Below are 19891 nucleotides of genomic sequence, written 5' to 3'. Positions count from 1 at the left end.
GGCAAGGGATGACAAGGGCTATGAGCATGGCCCCAGTGCCCCCCCCACAACATGGGGAGGACCCCCCTCTAACGAGCCGGAGGGGAAGGAGAGGGAGAAACGCATTCAGCTTCTTCAAGAAGCATAATATGGGGGGGGGTTAATTCTGAATGGGGGGGGGGTAATTAATGGGGGTGCTTATTAAAATGGGGGGTACCTGCCAAGCTGATGAGGGACATGGGTGGCGGCGTGGAGGGCGGGGGGGCTCCCCAAGAAGCGAGCGTGTACCTTCCTTGCCCATGGTGGGAGGTCCCCATGATGTCCTGCAGCGCCCACAGGAGCTGGACTTGACTGCAAATAAAGAGGATGTAGAGAGTGAATGGAGTGAGTGGAATTGGGGGGTGGGGGCGACAAGGGTGCGAAGATTGGGAGTGGGCGGCAGGATGGGACGGGATAGGGATGGGGACAGGGATGGAGGATGGGAGATGGGATGGGATGGGATGGGACAGGGATGGGATGGGAATGGGATGGAGATGGGGAGGGGGACAGGGATGGGATGGGACTGGGATGGGATGGGACTGGAATGGGATGGGACTGGGATGGGATGGGACTGGAATGGGATGGGACTGGGATGGGATGGGGACATGGATGGGATGGGAACAGGGATAGGAATGGGATGGGGACGGGTGGATATAGGGACAGGAATGGAAATAGGGACAGGGATGGGATGGGACAGGAATGGGGAGAGGGATAAGGATGGAGATGGGACTGGGATGGAAGTGGGGACATGGATGGGATGGGATGGAGGGGATGGGGACAGGGATGGAGATAGGATGGGAATGGGGACAGGGATGGAAATCCCGGATCCCCCCATTAAACATGAATGGGCCACTCCGAATCCCCCTGTTAATTATGAATGGAACACTCCGGATCCCCCCGTTAATTATGAATGGAACACTCCGGATCCCCCCATTAACCACGAATGGACCATCCCGGATCCCCCCATTAACCATGAATGGGCCATCCCGGATCTCCCCGTTAACCATGAATGGGCCACTCTGGATCCCCCCATTAAACATGAATGGGCCACTCCGGATCCCCCCATTAATTATGAATGGGCCACTCTGGATCTCCCCATTAACCATGAATGGGCCACTCCGGATCCCCCCATTAACTATGAATGGACCATCCCGGATCTCCCCATTAATCATGAATGGGCCACTCCGGATCCCCCCCTTTCCCCATGAATGGGCCACTCCTTGCGCCCCGCCTCTCCCTCTGATTGGCTGCGAGGCACTCAAGGGCGGGGCCAGAGCTCCCTAAGGGGCGGTGCTACTCTTGACAGACAGCCCCAACTACCAATAGGGGCCGGAGGGCGGGGCCCGAGTGGCTGAGCGTCGCCGCCGCCATTTTGAGAGGAGAGAGCGGCCGGGGGCGCAGGTGGGGGCGGGGCCGCACCGGGGGTCTATAGGGTGGGATGTGAGGTCTATGGGGTGGGATCTGGGGTCTATGGGGTAGGATGTGGGGGTCCCCTGTAGGGTCTGGGGGTTCTGTGGGGTGGGGATCTGAGGGGTCTGTAGGAGTGGATGTGGACGTCTATGGCGCGTGAGATTTGGGGGTCTTTTGGGGTCTGTAGGGGTGGGATTGGGGTCTTGGGGTAGGAATCTGGGGCCTGCTGTAGGGTGGATGTGGGGTCTATGGGGTGGGATTGGGGTCTAATAGGTCTGGGGGTCTGTAGGTGGCAGATGTGGCGTCTATGGGGTGGGATATGGGGTCTATGGGGGTAGGTGTGGCGGTCCTATGGGGTGGGCATGTGGGGTCCTAAAAAATGGGGGGGGGGGGGGGGGGGTTTTAAAAAGGGAAAAATTTGGTTTGGGGGGGGAGTAGGTGAGGGGGGGTTTTTTTTTTATTCTATTACCAGCCCACAACTATATCAATGGGGTGCGAGCTAACGTCACCATGTGGAGGGGCTTTCTAATGGAGAGATAGGATGTGGGGGTCCTGATTAGGGTCACTCGGGGGTCTGTAGCGCAATGGGATGTCTGGCGGTACTTACTGGTTGGTTGGCGACATCTGGGGTGTTCTCATTTGAAGATAGGAGTCCTCTGGGGCTCTAGTAGGGTGGGGATCTGCGGGTACTATGGGGTGGGATCGAACGTGCGGGTTAAGCGATGAGGGATCTGGGAGTCTGTCAGGAGTGGGATCGTGGGTCTAGGGTGGGATCATCCAGGGCGGTCCTAGGTCAAGGGAGAATCTGGGCGATGTCTTGGGCCAGTGGGATGTGGAGGGTCGGTAAGGGTGGGATCTGGGTACACTATGGGCGTGGGATCTGGAGTCTACCTTAGGCGGGCGAATTGGGATCTGGGGGTCTAGGGTCGGGATTCTGGGGTTATGGGGTGGGATGTGGGGGTCTGTAGGGTGGGATCTGGGTCTGTAGGTTGCGGGATTGGGGTCTACTGGGGTGGAATCTGGGGGTCCTAGGCGTGGGATCTGGGGTCTATGCGGGTGGGATCTGTGGGTCTGTAGGGTGGGGAATGTGGGCGGTTGTGGTTTGGAATCTGGGGTCTATCGGGGTGGGGATAGTGGCGGTCTATGGGGTGGGATCTGGGGTCTGTAGGGTGGGATTTGGGGTCTGTAAGGGGGGATCTGGGGTCTGTAAGGCTGATGATCTGGGGTCTATGGGGTGGCGGATCTGGGGTCTATGGTGGGATCTGGGGCTCTGTAGGGTGGGATGTGGGGGTCTGTAGGGTGGGATCTGGGGGTCTATGGGGTGGGATGGTGGGCGTCTTATGGGCTGGGCATGTGGGGGTTCTGTGGGTTCGGGATCTCGGCGTGTCTCAATGGCGGTGGCGATCTGGGGGTCTGCGTAGGGTGGGGGTGATGGAGGGGGCCTTGGTGGGCAGTTTCGGGCGGAGCCAGGAATAGGGGCTGAGGGGGGAGTGGTTGGGGATGATACGTAGGGATACTGGGGGGCAGGGCTCAAGTGCTGGGGTCCTCCAAGGGGGGCACATGGAGGGTCCCTGGGGTGGGGATGGGGAGGAAGGTCTGAGAGCTGCTTGTAGGGGGATGGAGGGTCTGGTCGGCTGAGCTGGGTATAGGAGCTTGAGGTGGAGGCGGTCTGGGGATACTAGGCGGTCTGGGGGCGGAGGATGAGAGGCTATGGGGGGCCCATGGAGCGGCTCAGTCGCTGGGGGCTGGTGGGGGGCATGAACGGGTCTGGGGGGGGGGGGGGTTGGGGGGGGGGGTTGGGGTCGGGGAAGGAAGGTCTGACGAGCTGTCTTGTAGGGGGATGGAAGGGGCTGTCGGGGGAGTGCTTTGAGAAGTCGTCTGGGGGGAGTGGAGAAGGAGAAGGTAATAGGGCTTGAGGGTGGCAGGGCGTGGGGATAGTCGGGGGTATGGGAGAGGGCTGCAGTAACTTGGGGTCCTGGAGGGGGGCTAATGAGGGTCTGGCGGTGGGGAGGGTGGGGAGGAAGGGTCTGAAGAGGCTGCTTGTACGGGGGCTGGTAGGGGGCTGTGGTGGAGCTCGGTGTATAGGAGGCTGAGGGGTGGAGGGGTGTGGGATAGCGGGGGTAAATGGGGGGGGGCTCAGTGCTGGGGTCTCAAGGGGGGCAATGAGGGTCTGGGTGGGTGAGCGAACGGTCTGAGGAGCTGCTTGTAGGGGGATGGAGGGGGGCTGTGGGGAGCTGGTTATAGGGGCTAGGCTTGGAGAGTTGAGGGAATAGTGGGGGGGTATGGGGAGAGGGTATCACTGCTTGGTGGCTCTGGAGGGGGGCAGCGACAGGAGGGAGCTGCCTGTTTGGGGCTTGTAGGGGGATGGAGGGCGGGCCTTGTGTGAGCTGGGTATAGGAAACTGAGGGGTGAGGGTGGCGGAATAGTGGGGGGTATGGGGGGAAGGGCCTTTTAGTGCTGGGGCTCTTGGAGGGGACAATGAAGGGTCTGGGGTTGGGGGGGGAGGAAGTCCTGGTGAGAGCTGCTTATTTGGGGGCCATGGAGGGGGATGGACGGGGGCCTGTGGTGAAGCTGGGTATAGAGGAGCTGAGGGGTGGAGGGTGGGAATAGCAGGGATATGGGGGGAGGGCTCAGTATTGGTCTGTTAGGGGGGCAATGAGGGTCTGTCTGCCCGGGTGAGGAGGAGCCGCATCCATCCCCTGCTCCGTTTCCAGGCCTTGAAGATGGTGAAGACTGGTTCCATTCTGGCGACCTGCGCGGGATTGGGCGAGTGACGCAGGAGATCCGCTCGGCTTGTTCGAGCAGTAACGGAAGGTGCTGGAGTGCGACATCATCAAGAACTTACGGCTTCGTGCACATCGAGGACAAGACGGCGGCCGAGGACGCCATCCGCAACCTGCACCACCACAAGCTGCACGGGCGTCTGCTATCCAAAAATCGTGGGACGGCCAGCAAGAAACAGGCAAGGCCTCCACCAAGCTGCACGTGGGCAACATCGGCCCCGCCTGCACCAACCTGGAGCTGCGCGCCAAGTCGAGGAGTACGGGCCCCGTCATCGAGTGCGACATCGTCAAGGACTACGCCTTCGTGCACATGGAGCGCGCCGAGGACGCGGTGGAGGCCATCCGAGGGCTGGACAACACCGAGTTCCAAGGTGACGCCGCGTCGGGGTTGGGGCCGTGGGATGGGAGAGGGAGCCAGGGTCCAGGGCAGGTAGGACGGCGGGCACGGCTCCGTCCTCGGCGTCAGACTGTGGCGATTCGGGTCCTCGTCACCGTGGTGTGCCTGAAATGGGGATGGTTGGGCTGTGGGGGGCTCAGACCGTGTTATGGGGTGTCATACGGTGCTATGGGGTGTCACACGGTGCTATGTGGTGTCAAACACTGTGTTATGGGGTGTCACACGGTGCTATGGGGTGTCACAAGGTGCTATGGGGTGTCATACGGTGCTATGGGGTGCCAAGATCGTGTTATGGGGTGCCCACACTGTGCTATGGTGTGTCACACAGTGCTATGGGGTGTCCAGGTTGCCCACACAGTGCTATGGGGTGCCCAGACCGTGTTATGGGGTGTCACACGGTGCTATGGGGTGTCATACGGTGCTATGGGGTGTCACACGGTGCTATGGGGTGTCGAGGGTGCCCACATGGTGCTATGGGGTGTCCAGGGTGCCCACACAGTACTGTGGGGTGCCCACATGGTGCTATGGGGAACCCACATGGTGCTATGGTGTGCCTACACAGTGCTATGGGGTGTCACACAGTACTGTGGGGTGCCCACATGGTGCTATGGGGTGTCACACCGTGCTATGGGGTGCCTACACGATGCTATGGGGCGTCACATGGTGCTATTGGGTGTCATACCATGCTGTGGGGTGTCCAGGTTGCCCACACAGTGCTATGGGGTGCCCAGACCGTGTTATGGGATGTCACACAGTGCTATGGGGTGCCCAGACCGTGTTATGGGGTGCCCACACGGTGCTATGGGGTGTCACACCATTCTATGGGGTGTCATACCATGCTGTGGGGTGTCATACCATGCTATGAGGTGCCCACACAGTGCTATGGGGTGTCACACCATGCTATAGGGTGCCCACACAGTGCTATGGGGTGTCACACCATGCTATAGGGTGCCCACACAGTGCTATGGGGTGCCCACATGGTGCTATGGGGTGTCACGCAGTGCTATGGGGTGTCATACCATGCTATGGGGTGTCACACAGTGCTATGGGGTGCCGACACCATGCTATAGGGTGTCCACACGTTGCTATGTGGTGTCACGGTGCTATGGTGAGGTTGGAGCCGGCCATGCAGCTTGTGGGGTGATGCTCCGTGGGGAAAGATGGTGTTTCCATGGGGGGCTGCATCTCAGCCCCTTGGGTTGTTGGGGTCCATTGTGTCATCCCACGATGCCGCCATCTTGTCGTGGTGTTGCTGACCCCCGGTTGGGGTGTTGGTGATGCTGGCACTTCCCTTCTTCCCTTTGGTTCGTCCACCAAGCTCGTCCTCACGGTGGTCCCATGCAGGGTTAGGCTCTGGGGTCTTGGGTGGGAAGGACCCAGTGATGGGCCTGGTCCTGTGGGGCTCATGCTGGCCCCATGGCTGGCCCCATAACTTGCCAAGCGGACGAGCAGCGCCAGTGCTGAGCTACCTCCAAGCACATCTCCATGGGGCTTTACTGAAGCCCATTGGGTTGTTGGGGTCCGTTGTGTCATCCCATGATGCCGCCATCTTGTCACAGTTTGTCCACCAAGCTCGTCCTCACGGTGGTCCCAGTGTTAGGCCTTGGGGTGTTGGGTGGATCCATCTGAAGGACCCAGTGGTGGGCCTGGTCCTGTGGGGCTCATGCCAGCCCCATAACTTACCAAGTGGATGAACAGTCCCAGTGCCGATCCATCTCCGAGCACATCTCCATGGGGTTGTACTGGAGCCCGTCAGGTTGTTGGGGACACATCTTTTGCCTCATCCCTGGATGCTGCCATCTTGTCATGGCGTTGCCGACCCCTGGTTGGGGTGATGGTGATGCCAGCGCTTCTCTTTGGTGTTGAGCTCGTCCTCACGGTGGTCCCTCTTGTGAAGGGTTAGGCTCTGGGGTCTTGGGTGGGTTAGGGGGATCCATCTGAAGGACCCAGAGTGGCAACAGGGCTCATGCCAGCCCCATGGCCAGCCCCATAGCTTGCCAAGTGGATGAGCAGTGCCGGTGCCAAGCCACTTCCTCCACATCAAAAGTGAGTGCTTCTCCATGGGGCTGTGCCGGAGCCCATTGGGATGCTGAGGATGCGTCCATTGCGTCATCCCAAAACGCCGCCATCTTGTCGTGGTGTTGCCGACCCCTGGTTGGGGTGTTGTTGATCCCGGTGCTCCCAGTTGGGGTGTCCCCAATGCTCCTCTTTGCCACCACCCGTCTGCCCACGTTGGCCATCCACAGAGCTCTTCTCCACCACAACTCATCGCCCCTATTGGGGGTGTCCTCAGAGCTCCCCGTCCCCACCTGGTGCCCAATTTTGGGTGTCCCTGGAGCTGTTCTTCACCACAATTCATCTGCCCATCCATGGCGTACCCAGAGCTGTTCTTCCTCGTTACCCATCCGCTCCATTTTGGCTGTCCCCAGTGCTCTTCCTCACCACGACCCATCCGCTCCAGTCTGGATGCTCTTCACCACTGCTCACACCCAATTGTGAGCGCACCCGTTGCTGCCCCGTCCTTCTGTTCTCATCCCCGTGCCAAAACTCCCTCCAGAGCAGCACAATTTGCACAGGATCCGACATCAGACTGTCCCCAGCACAAACCTGGGGCCACGTCCCCCTTCCTAAGGCCTCTCATCCCCTGGGTGCCACTGTGTGATGTGGCAGGACCCGCTCGTGCGCGACCCCGTTGGGTGGCATCACTTGGTAGCTCTCACTCCACCGTGCCGGCTTTGCGGTGGCAGTACGCTTGCTGCCATTGGGTCGGCAGGCCGGTTTGGGGCAGAACACTGCTTTTCTGTGACTTTGGAGGCTGTAGGTTCAACTGTGAGTCCCTCCAGGACAGGCGGGATGTGTCTGAGAGCAACTGAGTGCTCGGTGTCCCCGGTGTCACCAGCACCGTGTTGGTAAGTCGATGCACGGCTCCACGCCGAGCGCAGCGGGGTGGATGCAGGAGGTCGGGGACCCTGCAGATTCCCAGTCGTGTCCCCCATGTCTGCTTTACTGTGCATGTATTTCTAACGAACCTCTTGGTGTGGCCTCAATTATAGCCTCCCTTTTGCGTCTGTTTCTTCAAGGCAAGCGGATGCGCGTGCAGTTGTCCACCAGTCGGCTCAGGACCGCGCCCGGGATGGGAGACAAGAGCGGCTGCTACCGGTGCGGGAAGGAAGGGCACTGGTCTAAAGAGTGTCCGGTAGATCGCCCGGGGCAAGTGGCTGACTTTACCGAGGCCTATAACGAGCAGTACGGAGCCGTGCGCACTCCCTACACCGCGGGCTATGGGGAGACCATGTATTACGATGACGCGTACGGCGGGATGGCCGACTACTACAAGCGCTACCGCGTCAGGTCCTATGCGACGGCCTCTGCGTACGACGCCTACGCGGAGCAGACCATGGCCCAGTACTCCCAGTACGCCCAGTACTCCCAAGTCCAGTCCACGGCCATGGCGGCCACCACGGCCATGGCCAGCCGCATCCCCACCACCTTAGACCCCTACGATAGAGCTCTGCTGCCCACCCCGGGCGTAGCGGCGGCTGCGGTGGCGGCTGCAGCCACAGCAGCGGCGGCCGCGGCCTCCTCCACCTATTACACCCGGGATAGAAGCCCCCTGCGTCGCACGGCAGCCGCGGCCACCACCGTCGGAGAGGCGTACACGTACGATCGTAGTCAGCTGTCGCCGGTCTCGTCGGTCGCTCGGGCTTCGCTCTACGACATGCAGCGGTTCGGGCGCGACCCGTACGCGGACAGGGCGCGGTACTCTGCCTTTTGAGCCGAGGTGAGCCTGTGTGGAGCTGCAGAACACCGCTGGGGTTGTGTGGGGGTCCCCCGGCAGTGGGGCTGAGTCCGCCTCATTCCCGGAGCAGGGGTTATATGGTTCAGGGCTGAGCTCCAGCACCTGGCTCGGGGCCCTTTGTGGGCGTTAAAGCCCGGACGCCGGCTCCACGAGAGCCCTGCTGGCATTCGCACGGCGAGCGTGGCGAGATGAGCGTCGACATCTCGGTGCTGAGCGGTCCTCCCGGTGCCGGGAGCAGGCCCTGCCACCCCGGTGTGGTGCGAGGGGAGGCTGCTCTCCCTCTCCGCTCACGCCAACACCGTGCTGAGCCCGGTCCGACTGACAGGTCCCACCTGAGCGGCGTCCCGCTGCCGACAGCTCGGCTGATGTCTGGACTCCAGCTGCTTCTCGCAGGGCTTGGCGCAGCCCTGGCTCTCCGCTGAGGGCCCTGAACTCTGCTTTTCTCTTTCAGGTAAGATAATTGCGGCTGGACGTCGGGTTCCCGTGCCGTTGCGCGTCTGACTGTGCTGGGCTTCAAAGCACACCCGTGTCACCTAACGAATCGGTCCCTAATGGACGCTCGAGCTTCTTCGTAGCGTAGTCAGAAGTAGCTGATCCCCCTTTTTCCCCGGCCCCACTTTACGTTCAGTCTTTCAGGATATGTTTTCTCGCCTCTCCGTGCCGCTGTCCAGCCCCTAGCTGGTCTAGGCTCAGGTTTAGCGCGAGCGTAGCCGTAGCACGAGCTTTGCTTCCCCGCTCCCTCCCCGGCGGCATGCGTGGAGCTGCTGTTCCCCTTCTTACAGCCTGGGCTGTAGCTTCTTTTGGTTCAGTTTTGGTTTGTTGGGGTGGTTTTGGTTTTTTTTTCCCCTTTTTTTTTTTTTTTTCCTTTTTTTTTTTTTAAAGGACGTGCGTATTTTTCTTTAAAGACGATCAGTCTTACCCATTGTGGTACTTAACCATCCCAACAGCGCTGCGCCGAGCCCGGCGTTAAGCCTGGAGCCCAACCCGTGGCTCTGCCTTGGCCTTCAGCTCCTATTCCTCCCTCCCTCCCTTCCCTCACCCGACCACTCTTCCAGTAAAATAAACTCTTTTAACGAAGCTCTTAATGAACCCAGGCCTGTGTCTCCTGCGCGGGTGCCTCTCCTTCCCCTGCACTCACCACCGTTGTGCTGCAAACCATGAGGCCGCTGAGGCAGCGGCTTCGCTTTACACCCCACTCTAACACTGCCCTCATCATGATGCCCAACTAATTAACAGGGTCGGCTAGTTAAGGCTCTGCAGAGCCCCCCCCCCGCCCCGCCTTACCCCCTGGCCTTGCCAGCTTGTTATTCAATGCAATCAAATGCTCTTTAGGGCTGAGGCTTGAGGTCACCGTCTTCTACATCCTGACCCTGTGTCCCCATGCTCCTGGGGAAGCCCCTCATCCCCCAGCCCCAATTCTGGAGGTCATGGCATTGCCCAGCAGTTCCCACTTGCTCCCCTGGCTGCCTCTTACAACTATAGCTGCTGCTCCTACAAGCTTCTCCCATCTCCTTTACAACACCAACCTGGGAACAGCAATGAGTTCAATCTCCTTTCTGGTGCTGCCACTGTGTTCATTCCTACCAGCGTACCTCAGGCTATGGCTGCGCTCCTCCTGTTCTACCTCAAAGCTGTTTCTGTCACTCCTCGGGACCCTCTTGCTGCCACCAGCCTGGAAAACGAGGGGGAGAATCATTAGGGTGCTCATTATGTCTCGCGCCGCTTAATGAATCCTTAATGAGGCACACAGGGGGTGACCACCCAACAGTGCCCTGGGTTGTGTGTACCCCAACCAGCTGTACTGCTGCCTTGTCAGGCTGTATTTCTACCCCATCAGACTGTCCCGTTGCCCTTTTCCTACCCCAGCTGACTGCATGGGTGTCCTGTCAGGCTCTTTCTACCCCAGCAGACTGTACTGCTGCTCTGTCAGGCTGTATTTCTGCCCAGTAGGGCTGTAGCTTTTCAGGCTGTACTTTTTTGCTGCTGCCATCCTCGCCCTGCAATAAAACCAAAGCAAAGTGGTGATGGAATCAGAGAACACCCACAGAGGACGCACCGCGTTCCGCATCTCAGGGACGACAAGGAACAGAAAATGCTTTTGTTAAGGTTTTATAGTTAATTGCAGCAGTGAGGAGGAGTCCTTAGGTGCCATAGGGATGGGCAGAGCTCACCCTGGCGCAGCTGAGCTGATTCCGTGTCACATCAAGAAGCTGCTGCCTGCAAACAACAGGTTACGTTTCACTTTGCCACCTCCTAGAGAAAAAAAACACGTTGGTTGAAGGGAAAACCTGCAGGCAGAAGTGTTTGGATTAGGAACAGAGCACCAGCAGTTCAACATTCAACATCTCCTCTCCAAAGCCGCTTCCACAACCCAAACCTGCAGGGAGCAGGTGTGACGGTGCACATCCACCACGTACAGCCTGTATCAATGTATTGTCGTCACGGCTGCCCCCTGAAGGGAGGGACTGGGGCAGAGCTGACCCTGAAAGATGGGAAAGAAAACCAGCAGACGAGGGTTTCTCACCTGGGAACAGCCCAGCAGTTTATTTACAGTCGTACAAAATGTCACTCGGCGCCGCAGGGTCGAGTCCGAGGCCGTGCCTGGATTGAACTCAATGCTAAAAAGGGGGTGTGTGTGTTGGGGAGGGGGACTGGGGGGGTTGGGGGATGGAGGGGCCGTGTGCGGCGCTAACGGTTTGGGCTGCAAACGGAGCAATTTAGTGCCAACAGGCAAAGTGTGGCGTCGCGGCGCTACAGGCGGACCTGCAACCGTGCTCCTCCCGTCACACAACGGGAGCTGCTTGAACCGTGGATGCAAAACCTTCTGAAAAACTCCAAACAACAAAAAAGTGGCTAAAAAATAACCCAGAAAAAACCAACCAACCCCCAAACCAACCATCCGTGCCTTTAGGAGGAAGGGGAGGAGGGGGGATCTTAAGGGGGGGCGGCGCGGAGAGTCTGGCGCAGGGTTGGGGGGGGGAGGAGAGGGGGGCTCAGGGCACGCTACAGGCGGCGCTGGTAGCCCGAATGCACGCGGGCCGTGGGCAGGTAATCGCCGTAGGTGCCCGAGTAGCGGGCGTAATCGGCGTGCGCTTCCGGCAGGCGGCGGTAATCCATCGGGGACTTTGTCGGCGAGCGGCGGTACGCGAGCGGGGAGTCCGCCAAGCGGCGGTAATCTGAGAGCTCAGAGAAACGGCGGTCTGAATTGTACCTGGGCGAGAGAACAGAGACGTGGTATGAAGGCGCGGAGCAGGCACACACACCCTGGGTTGTGGGGTCGTGGCGCAGCGCGGGGCCCCCCCAGGGAGCGCTCGGTCAACAAGCGAAGCCAAACTCGCACTCACCCACCCCACAACCGACCCCCTATAGGCTCTGGGTGAACCTTTGAGCCCGCAGCATCGCGCACAGCACCGCCGCAACCCGGCGCCGACGGCTCTCGCGGCACAGAGCGACGCAGCAGACGGACAGACGGACAGCCGGCCCATCCCCAGCCACCAAAAGCCACCCCCTCCCTCCCACCCACCGTCAGGTATCCAGCACAGAGAAGCGAGGGGAAGGAGGAAGGGAAGAAGACGCCGCCGCAGGTGGGCTACGCGCGAGCCGCCGGCCGGGCTCCATACCTTTTAGCCAGAGCGGAGGATTTTTTGTACGGATCGTCATAGCCGGCGCTGCGAGGCGGGGAGAGGCGGGTGCGCTCGTAGGGCGGTGCAACGGCGGCGGCCTGAGAGAGGCCCAGGTAGGAGGCAGCCTGCTGCCCCAGCTGGCTTGGCCCGTCGTAGGCGCTGCCTGGCTGGGCTCTGTAGGCGGCCACCAGCGACGCGGAGGAGGCCTGCTGCGCCGGGTAGGAGGCCGCCATCGAGTTGGAGGCCTGGGCTCGGTAGGCCGCCGTCAGCGGGACGGAAGCCTGTGCCTTGTAGGAGGCGGCGGCAGCTTGGCTGCCGTAGGAGGCGGCCAGCGAGGAGGCAGCCGGCGCGCCGTAGGTGGCAGAGAGCGCGGCGGCCTGGCTGCCATAGGAGGCGGGCATGTTGGCCGCGGGCTGAGCGCCGTAGGACGCTGAGTGGCCGGCGGTCGGCTGCGCGCCATAGGAAGCCGTAAGCGCGGCGGCCACCGGCTGGGCACCGTAGGAGGCTGAGTGACCGGCTACCGGCTGGGCACCATAGGCGGCAGCGTGGCCAGCTACCGGCTGGGCACCGTAGGAGCCGGCGTGAGCCACCACCGGCTGGGTGCCGTAGGAGGCAGGGAGCGCGGCGCCAGGCTGAGCGCCGTAGGAGGCAGCGTGGCCGTCAACGGGCTGCACGCCGTAGCCAGTGGGCTGCGTGCCATAGGAAGCCACATGCGTGGCTCCTGACTGCACGCCATAGGAAGCAGTGGGGCCGGCAGCGGCCTGCGCACCGTAGGCGGCAGCGGCCTGGGCACCGTAAGCGGCCGAGTAGCCGGAAGCAGCCTGCGCCCCATAGGAGGAGGCGAGGGCTGAGGGCTGCACGCCGTAGCCGGAGAGCTGGGAGGCGGCGGGCTGCACGCCGTAGGAGGCGGCAGCAGCGGGCTGGGCACCATAGGAGGCGAGGGAGCCGGCGGCGGGCTGCGAGGCGCCCAGGGAAACGGCAGCCTGCGAGCGGTACGCGGCGCCCAGCGAGGCCGAGGGCTGCGCGCGGTAAGCGGCCCCCAGCGAGGCCGAGGGCTGGGCACGGTAAGCGGCCGGTTGCGCCGTCACCGGGAGCGTGGCTGCCGAGTAGCCGGCCCGGCTCGGGGAGCGCCGCAGGGGGCTGCGGTCCCGGCCGAAGTAGGAGGGGGATGAGGGCCGGGGCTGCGCGTCAAAGCCGTCGTACTTGGCGGCGGTGCCGAAGCGCTGCTGGTAATCGTACAGGGAGGAGGAGGAGGCGGCGGTGTAGCCAGCAGTGGCAGCGGCGGGGAAGGTGGAGTCCGCGAGCCGGCGCTGCTCGAAGCCCTCAATCTTGGGCTGGAACTTCTCCCTGTACTCCAGGCCTATCCGCTTGTTCTTGTCCACCACGACGCCGGCCGGCACGGCCAGACCCGCTCCCTTTTTCTGAACATTGGTCGAGAGCTCCACATTGACTCTTCTTCCTTTCACCTCCTTCCCATTAAGATTTTCGATGGCAACTTTTGCATCTGCTTCATTCTCCATGTGAACAAATGCATAGTCTGATAAAGCAGCAGACAGAGGGTTATCAGTGGGGGAGAAAAGACACATTCGTTACAGGGTTGAAGGCTTAACGAGGCGCACCGCCCGGCTCTACCCTACACACTCGGTAACAAACAACGGTGGCCCCACAACCTCAGCTCCAGACATGCTCTGGACCCCCCCATATCCCCCCATAGTCACCCCTTCGCAAGACCCCAGGCTCACAAACACCCCTGGGACCCCCAAAGCTTGGGGGCGGCACTGCAGGGTCTTGGGGAAGCTCCGAGCTTCCGCCATGAGATGGAAAAGCTTCCAGGCTGTTAATTAACATCGTTAGGTTGGAGCTCGGGCCTTGCTCCCTGTGATGCTCCCACCCCTGATGGGAGCCCCCCCTGGACCCTCCCACCCCACACCTCCCAATGCAAGCAAGAAGGAGGGAGCGGGGCCGGCGCGGCGTGAAGACGCTGAGCAAACGAGCAGCGCGGTAACGAGAGTCGTTAACGAAGCAGAGACGTCGGACGGGAGTTAGAAGCGGGACAGAGGGACGCGGTGATGGGAAGGGAGCAGTGAGGTGGGATCTGAGCCCGCGCCACGACGGGTCCGGGCTTCTCAGCACCATCCCCAGCCCAGGAACCGTCAGCGTAAGGTCAGTGACGGCGCAGCCAACGTGGGCAGCCAAAACTGGGCCCCGGTGAGCGCCAATGTGGTGAACACGCTCATTAGCTCGGTCATTAGCTCACTCATTAGCTCATTCATTAGCTCGCTCATTAGCTCGCTCATTAGCTCGTTCATTAGCTCCTCCTGCTCCTTCCTGCCCAATGATGCCCCAAAGCAGCACGCGATCCCGCAGAGGTGGCACCAACAGCCCCAAAAGTTCGGAATTTGCCCCAAATCTGCACTCCTCGTTTCCTCCGCCACAAAGAACCCACCCCCCCAGACCCCACCCTGTACCCCATATCAGCCCCCAAAGGGAACCCACAGCATCAGCTGTGGGAGCAGTGCCTGCAATGCAGCCTCTGTGTCAGAGATTTGGGTTCATGAGTGATGGTACAGAGTGGGGCAAAGCACCTTATGTCAATTAACAGCGAGTAATTACAGCCTTCATTGCTCCCATTGCAGCCTGTGGGGGAGCAGCTCATTCCGTGTCCACGTTGGGATGGGCTGAAGTGTATAAAACAGGGGTTAACAGCTGGGGAAAGCAACTTAAAATCGTGGCAGAAAGGAATCATCTCGTGTCAATTAACAGGGGGTTAATTACAGGCCTGCAGAGCTCCCATGGCAGCTCTCATGCTGTGTCCACCTCGGGGTGAGCTTAAGTGCATAAATGGGAAGGCAAAAGGGGAAGGGAAGCGCCGAGTATCAATTAACATCAATTAACACAGTAAGTGATCAATCAGAGACATCAGACCAACCACTGCAGCTCACGGAGGAGCAGCAGCTCATCCACGTCCACATCGGATCGGCGGCAAAGAGCGAAGAAATCAACGTATAGCAATTAACAGGGGGTAATTAGAGGCCTCCAGCCTCCCATTGCAGCTCATAGGGGACCATATCCCTATAGGAAACCCTACACAACTGCTATGGAGCAGATTTGGGTGCATTAATGGCAGCAAAGAGCGAAGAAATCACCTTATAGCAATTAACAGGGGGTAATTATAGGCCTCCAGCCTCCCATTACAGCTCATAGGGGACCATATCCCTATAGAGAACCCTACACAACTGCTATGGAGCAGATCTGGGTGCATACATGGCAGAAAAGAGCAAGAAAATCAATGTATAGCAATTAACAGGGGGTAATTATAGGCCTCCAGCCTCCCATTGCAGCTCATAGGGGAGCAGCTCCCTATGGAGAACCCTACACAACTGCTATGGAGCAGATTTAGGTGCATACATGGCAAAAAAGAGCAAGAAAATCAACGTATAGTAATTAACAGGGGGTAATTATAAGCCTCCAGCCTCCCATTACAGCTCATAGGGGAGCAGCTCCCTATAGGGCACCCTACACAACTGCTATGGAGCAGATCTGGGTGCATTAATGGCAGCAAAGAGCAAGAAAAGTCAACTTTTAATACGCAATTAACAGGGGGTAATTATAGGCCTCCAGCCTCCCATTACAGCTCATAGGGGAGCAGCTCCCTATAGGGCACCCTACACAACTGCTATGGAGCAGATTTAGGTGCATACATGGTAAAAAAGAGCAAGAAAATCAACGTATAGCAATTAATAAAGGGGAATAATAGGCCTCCAGCCTCCCATTGCAGCTAATAGGGGAGCAGCTCCCTATAGGGCACCCTACACAACTGCTATGGAGCAGATTTAGGTGCATACATGGCAAAAAAGAGCAAGAAAATCAACGTATAGCAATTAACAGGGGGTAATTATAGGCCTCCAGCCTCCCATTGCAGCTCATAGGGGACCATATCCCTATAGGAAACCCTACACAACTGCTATGGAGCAGATTTAGGTGCATACATGGTAAAAAAGAGCAAGAAAATCAACGTATAGTAATTAACAGGGGGTAATTATAGGCCTCCAGCCTCCCATTGCAGCTCATAGGGGTCCATATCTGTATAGGAAACCCTACACAACTGCTATGGAGCAGATTTGGGTGCATACATGGCAAAAAAGAGCAAGAAAATCAACGTATAGTAATTAATAGGGGGTAATTAGAGGCCTCCAGCCTCCCATTACAGCCCATAGGGGAGCATATCCTATAGGGCACCCTACACAACTGCTATGGAGCAGATCTGGGTATCAAAGAGTAAGGAAATCACCTTATATCAATTAATAAAGGGTAATTGATCGCCTCCCATTGCAGCTCACAGCGGAGCAGCTCCTTCCATACCCACAATGGGGTCAAATTAAGTGTATAAATGGTGGTAAAAAGAAGAGAAATCGCCAAATAGCAATTGATACGTGGAAATTATACCCTTCTATCTTCCCATAGGGCAGACATAGCCCCATTATGGGGGTCTATGGGGGGTTTATAGGGGATGGGAGGCTGCCCCCCCCACCCCACACATAGGGGGCACTGAGAGCCCCATGGGTCGAACACAGCCCCATTCATGGGGGCTCTAAGTGGAGGCTGCCCCCCCCACCCCACACATAGGGGGCACTGAGGGCCCCATAGGGCGAACACAGCCCATTATGGGACTATGGGGGGGGATATAGGGACGGGACGGCTTGCCCCCCCAACCCACACATCGGGGGCACGAGGGCCCCATGGGCGAACATAGCCCCATATGGGGGTCTATGGGGGGGTTTATAGGGTATAGGAGGCTGCCCCCCTACCCCACACATTGAGGGCCCCATGGGGTGAACACAGCCCCATATAGGGTCTATAGGGGATAGGCAGGCTGCCGCCTTCCCAAATAAAGAAGCACTGAGGGCCCATAGGTCGACACAGCCCGCATTATGGGGGTCTATGGGGTGGTTTATAGGGGATAGGAGGCTGCCCCCCCACCCCACACATAGGGGGCACTGAGAGCCCCATGGGTCGAACACAGCCCATTTATGGGCGGTCTATGGGAGGCTGCCCCCCCACCCCACACATAGGGGGCACTGAGGGCCCCATAGGGCGAACACAGCCCCATTATGGGGATCTATGGGGGGGGATATAGGGGACGGGAGGCTGCCCCCCCCCCAACCCACACATAGGGGGGCACCGAGGGCCCCCATTGAGGTCGAACACAGCCCATTATGGGGTCTATGGGGGGATTTATAGGGGCTAGGAGGCCTGCCCCGCCACCCCACAACTTGAGGGCCCCATGGGGCCGAACACAGCCCCATTACTAGGGGTCTATAGGGATACGGAGGCTGCCCCCGCCGCACATCAAAGAAGCACATGAGGGCCCCGTCAGGTCGAACACAGCCCCTTATAGGGGTCTATGGGTGGTTATAGGGTTTGGGAGGCCCTGCCCCCCCACCCACAACAATTGAGGCCCTAAGGGGGGGGGTGGGGCGACACGGCCCAATTATGGGGGTCTAATGGGAGGCTGCCCCCCCACCCCACACATAGGGGGCACTGAGAGCCGCATGGGGTCGTCACACAAGCCCCATATATAGGGTCTATGTTGGTCTATGGGTGGTTTCTATAGGGGATGGGAGACTGCCCCACCACCCCACATCATTGAGCGTCCCCATGGGGCGGACACGGCCCATATGGGGGTCTATGGGAGGCTGCCCCCCCCACCCCACACATTGAGGGCCCATAGGGCGCGACATAACCCAATTATAGGGGTCTATGGGGTGGTTTATACGGGTTTGGGAGGCCTGCCCCCCACCCCACACATTGAGGCCCCATGGGGCGAACACAGCCCCATTATGGGGGTCATGGGAGGCCTGCCCCCCACCCCACCCATAGGGCACCGAGGGCCCATAGGGCGAACCTAACCCCATTATAGGGGTTCTATGTTGGTGGTTTATAGGGGATAGGAGGCTGCCCCCCCCGCACATAAAGAAGCACTGAGGGCCCCATAGGTCGAACACAGCCCATTATGGGGGTTTAATAGGGGATCCAGCAGGCTGCCCACCCCACCCATAAAGAAGCACCTGAGAGCCCCATAGGTCGAACACAGCCCATTAGAGGGTCTATGTTGATCTATGGGGTTGGTTAATAGGGTTTGGGAGGCTTCCCCCCCCCACCCACCACACATAGGGGGCACTGAGGGCCCCATAGGGCGGACTATCAACCCCATTATAAGGGGTCTAATGGGGTGGTTTCTAGGGGATAGGCAAGGCTGCCCCCCCCACATAAAACGAAAGCACTGAGGGCCCCCATAGGCTCGAACACAAGCCATTAGGGGTCTATGGGGTGGGTTGTACTAGGTTTGGAGGCTGCCCCCCCACCCCACACATTGAGGCCCTATGGGTCGAACACAAGCCCCATTATGGGGTCATCATGGGGTGGTTTTATAGGGTAATGGGAGGCTGCCCCCCACCCACCACGCCATAGGGGGCCAACCTAACGAGAGCCACCGCATGGTCGAACCCACACAATCTACCAAACCAACCAAACCATCCAAACACCCCACCCACCCACACCCATACATACCAACACCACACACCACCACATCACACCCCGACAGCCCCCATTATTGGGGGCCCTATGGGACGTGGCGTTTTATACGCCGCGCGCACCACGGAAGGGCCTGCCACCCCCACACCCATAAAGAAGCACTGAGGGCCCCATAAGGTCGAACACAGCCCATTATAGGGCTCTATCGGGATGGTCTACATAGGTATTGGGCAGGCTGCCCCCCCCACCGACCACAACATAGGGGGCACCTGAGAGCCCATGGGCGAACACACCCCATTATACGGGGTCTATAGCGCGGACTAGGAGGTCTGCCCCCCCCACAATAAAGAGCACTGAAGGGCCCATAGGTCGAACACAGCCCCACTTATAGGGGTCCTATGGGTCGGTTTAATAGGGATCGGGAGGCTGCCCCCCCCCAACCCACACACCGTACGGCGGGCACCGAGTGGCGCCATGGGGCGAACATAGCCCCATTATGGCGGGTCTATATGGGGGGGTTTATAGGGGATGGCGAGGCTGCCCCCACCCCCCAACCCACCCAATAGCGGGACACCGAGGGCCCTCATACCCACGGGCGAACCATAACCCCATATAGGGGTTCTATGGGGTGGTTTATAGGGTTTGGGAGGCTGCCCTCCCCCCCCCACACATTCGAAGGCCACCTACAAACGTTTGGGCGGACATACACCCATTATAGGGGTCTACTGGGGTACGTTTATAGGGTTTGAGGAGCGCTGCCCCGAAACTCCCAACCCCCCAGCACACAGGGGGCACTGAGGGCCCCCATAGGGCGAACCAAGCCCCATTATAGGCTCTATTTGATCTATAGCGCCGTGGTTTCAATAGGGGGTTGGGAAGGCTGCCCCCCCACACCCACACCATGAGGGCCCCATAAGGGCGGACATAACCGCCCATTATAGGGCTCTATGGGCGTGGTACTTATAGGCAGGATGGGCGCCAGGCTAGCCCCCCAACCCCACCCCACACACTTGACAGAAGGCCCCACACAATGCGAACAGAAGCGCACCACAAGCCGCCATTAAGGGGAGTTTACTAGGCCGGATGGGCAGCTGCCCCCCCCACCCCACACACAGGGGGCAACTGAGCAGCCACCCAATAGCGGCGAACACCAGCCCACCATTCATGGCCGGGTCCTGCCCCCCACCACCACAACATACGAGGCGGCCCACTGAGGGCCGCCATAGGGCGGACATAAACCCAACATTCCATCCACCCACAGGGTACCTATCAGCGCGTGGTTTATTAACGGGGCAGCAGGAGGTTCCTCTCCCACCCCCCACATTGA

At 59.6% G+C, this 19891-nt stretch overlaps 2 protein-coding genes across 7 annotated transcripts in view; one reads left to right on the top strand and one right to left on the bottom strand.

Moving 5' to 3' along the window:
- Positions 1-1577: 1577 nt before the first annotated feature.
- LOC107307467 (RNA-binding protein 4B-like) lies at positions 1578-9484 on the top strand. The gene is given in 6 exon segments (XM_015850972.2): positions 1578-1584; positions 4208-4269; positions 4271-4390; positions 4393-4582; positions 7689-8389; positions 8859-9484. Coding segments are annotated over 5 exon segments (1074 nt in total). The 3' UTR covers positions 8384-8389; positions 8859-9484.
- Positions 9287-19891, bottom strand: part of LOC107307468 (RNA-binding protein 14-like) — an 18681-nt gene continuing 8076 nt past the window's right edge. Inside the window, exons 2-4 of one of the 6 annotated variants that reach the window (XR_004305823.1) lie at positions 10579-10660; positions 10269-10404; positions 9287-10079 (exon numbers count right to left, since the gene is read on the bottom strand). Coding sequence is in view for 5 of the 6 variants with exons in the window: in XM_015850974.2 (XP_015706460.1) it covers positions 11411-11618; positions 12028-13567 (1748 nt within the window). In the remaining variant the exon portion in view is untranslated. Of the gene's footprint in view, positions 10405-10500; positions 10696-10918; positions 11619-12027; positions 13568-19891 lie in introns of those variants that run through there. The other 5 variants (XM_032441827.1, XM_015850974.2, XM_015850977.2 and 2 more) reach the window with 5 other exon arrangements.

The sequence above is a fragment of the Coturnix japonica genome, unplaced genomic scaffold (assembly GCF_001577835.2).
Source record: "Coturnix japonica isolate 7356 unplaced genomic scaffold, Coturnix japonica 2.1 chrUnrandom612, whole genome shotgun sequence".
NCBI lineage: Eukaryota > Metazoa > Chordata > Aves > Galliformes > Phasianidae > Coturnix > Coturnix japonica.
The sequence above is the reverse complement of the archived record's forward strand: the minus strand, read 5'-3'. Positions and strand labels throughout refer to the sequence as shown.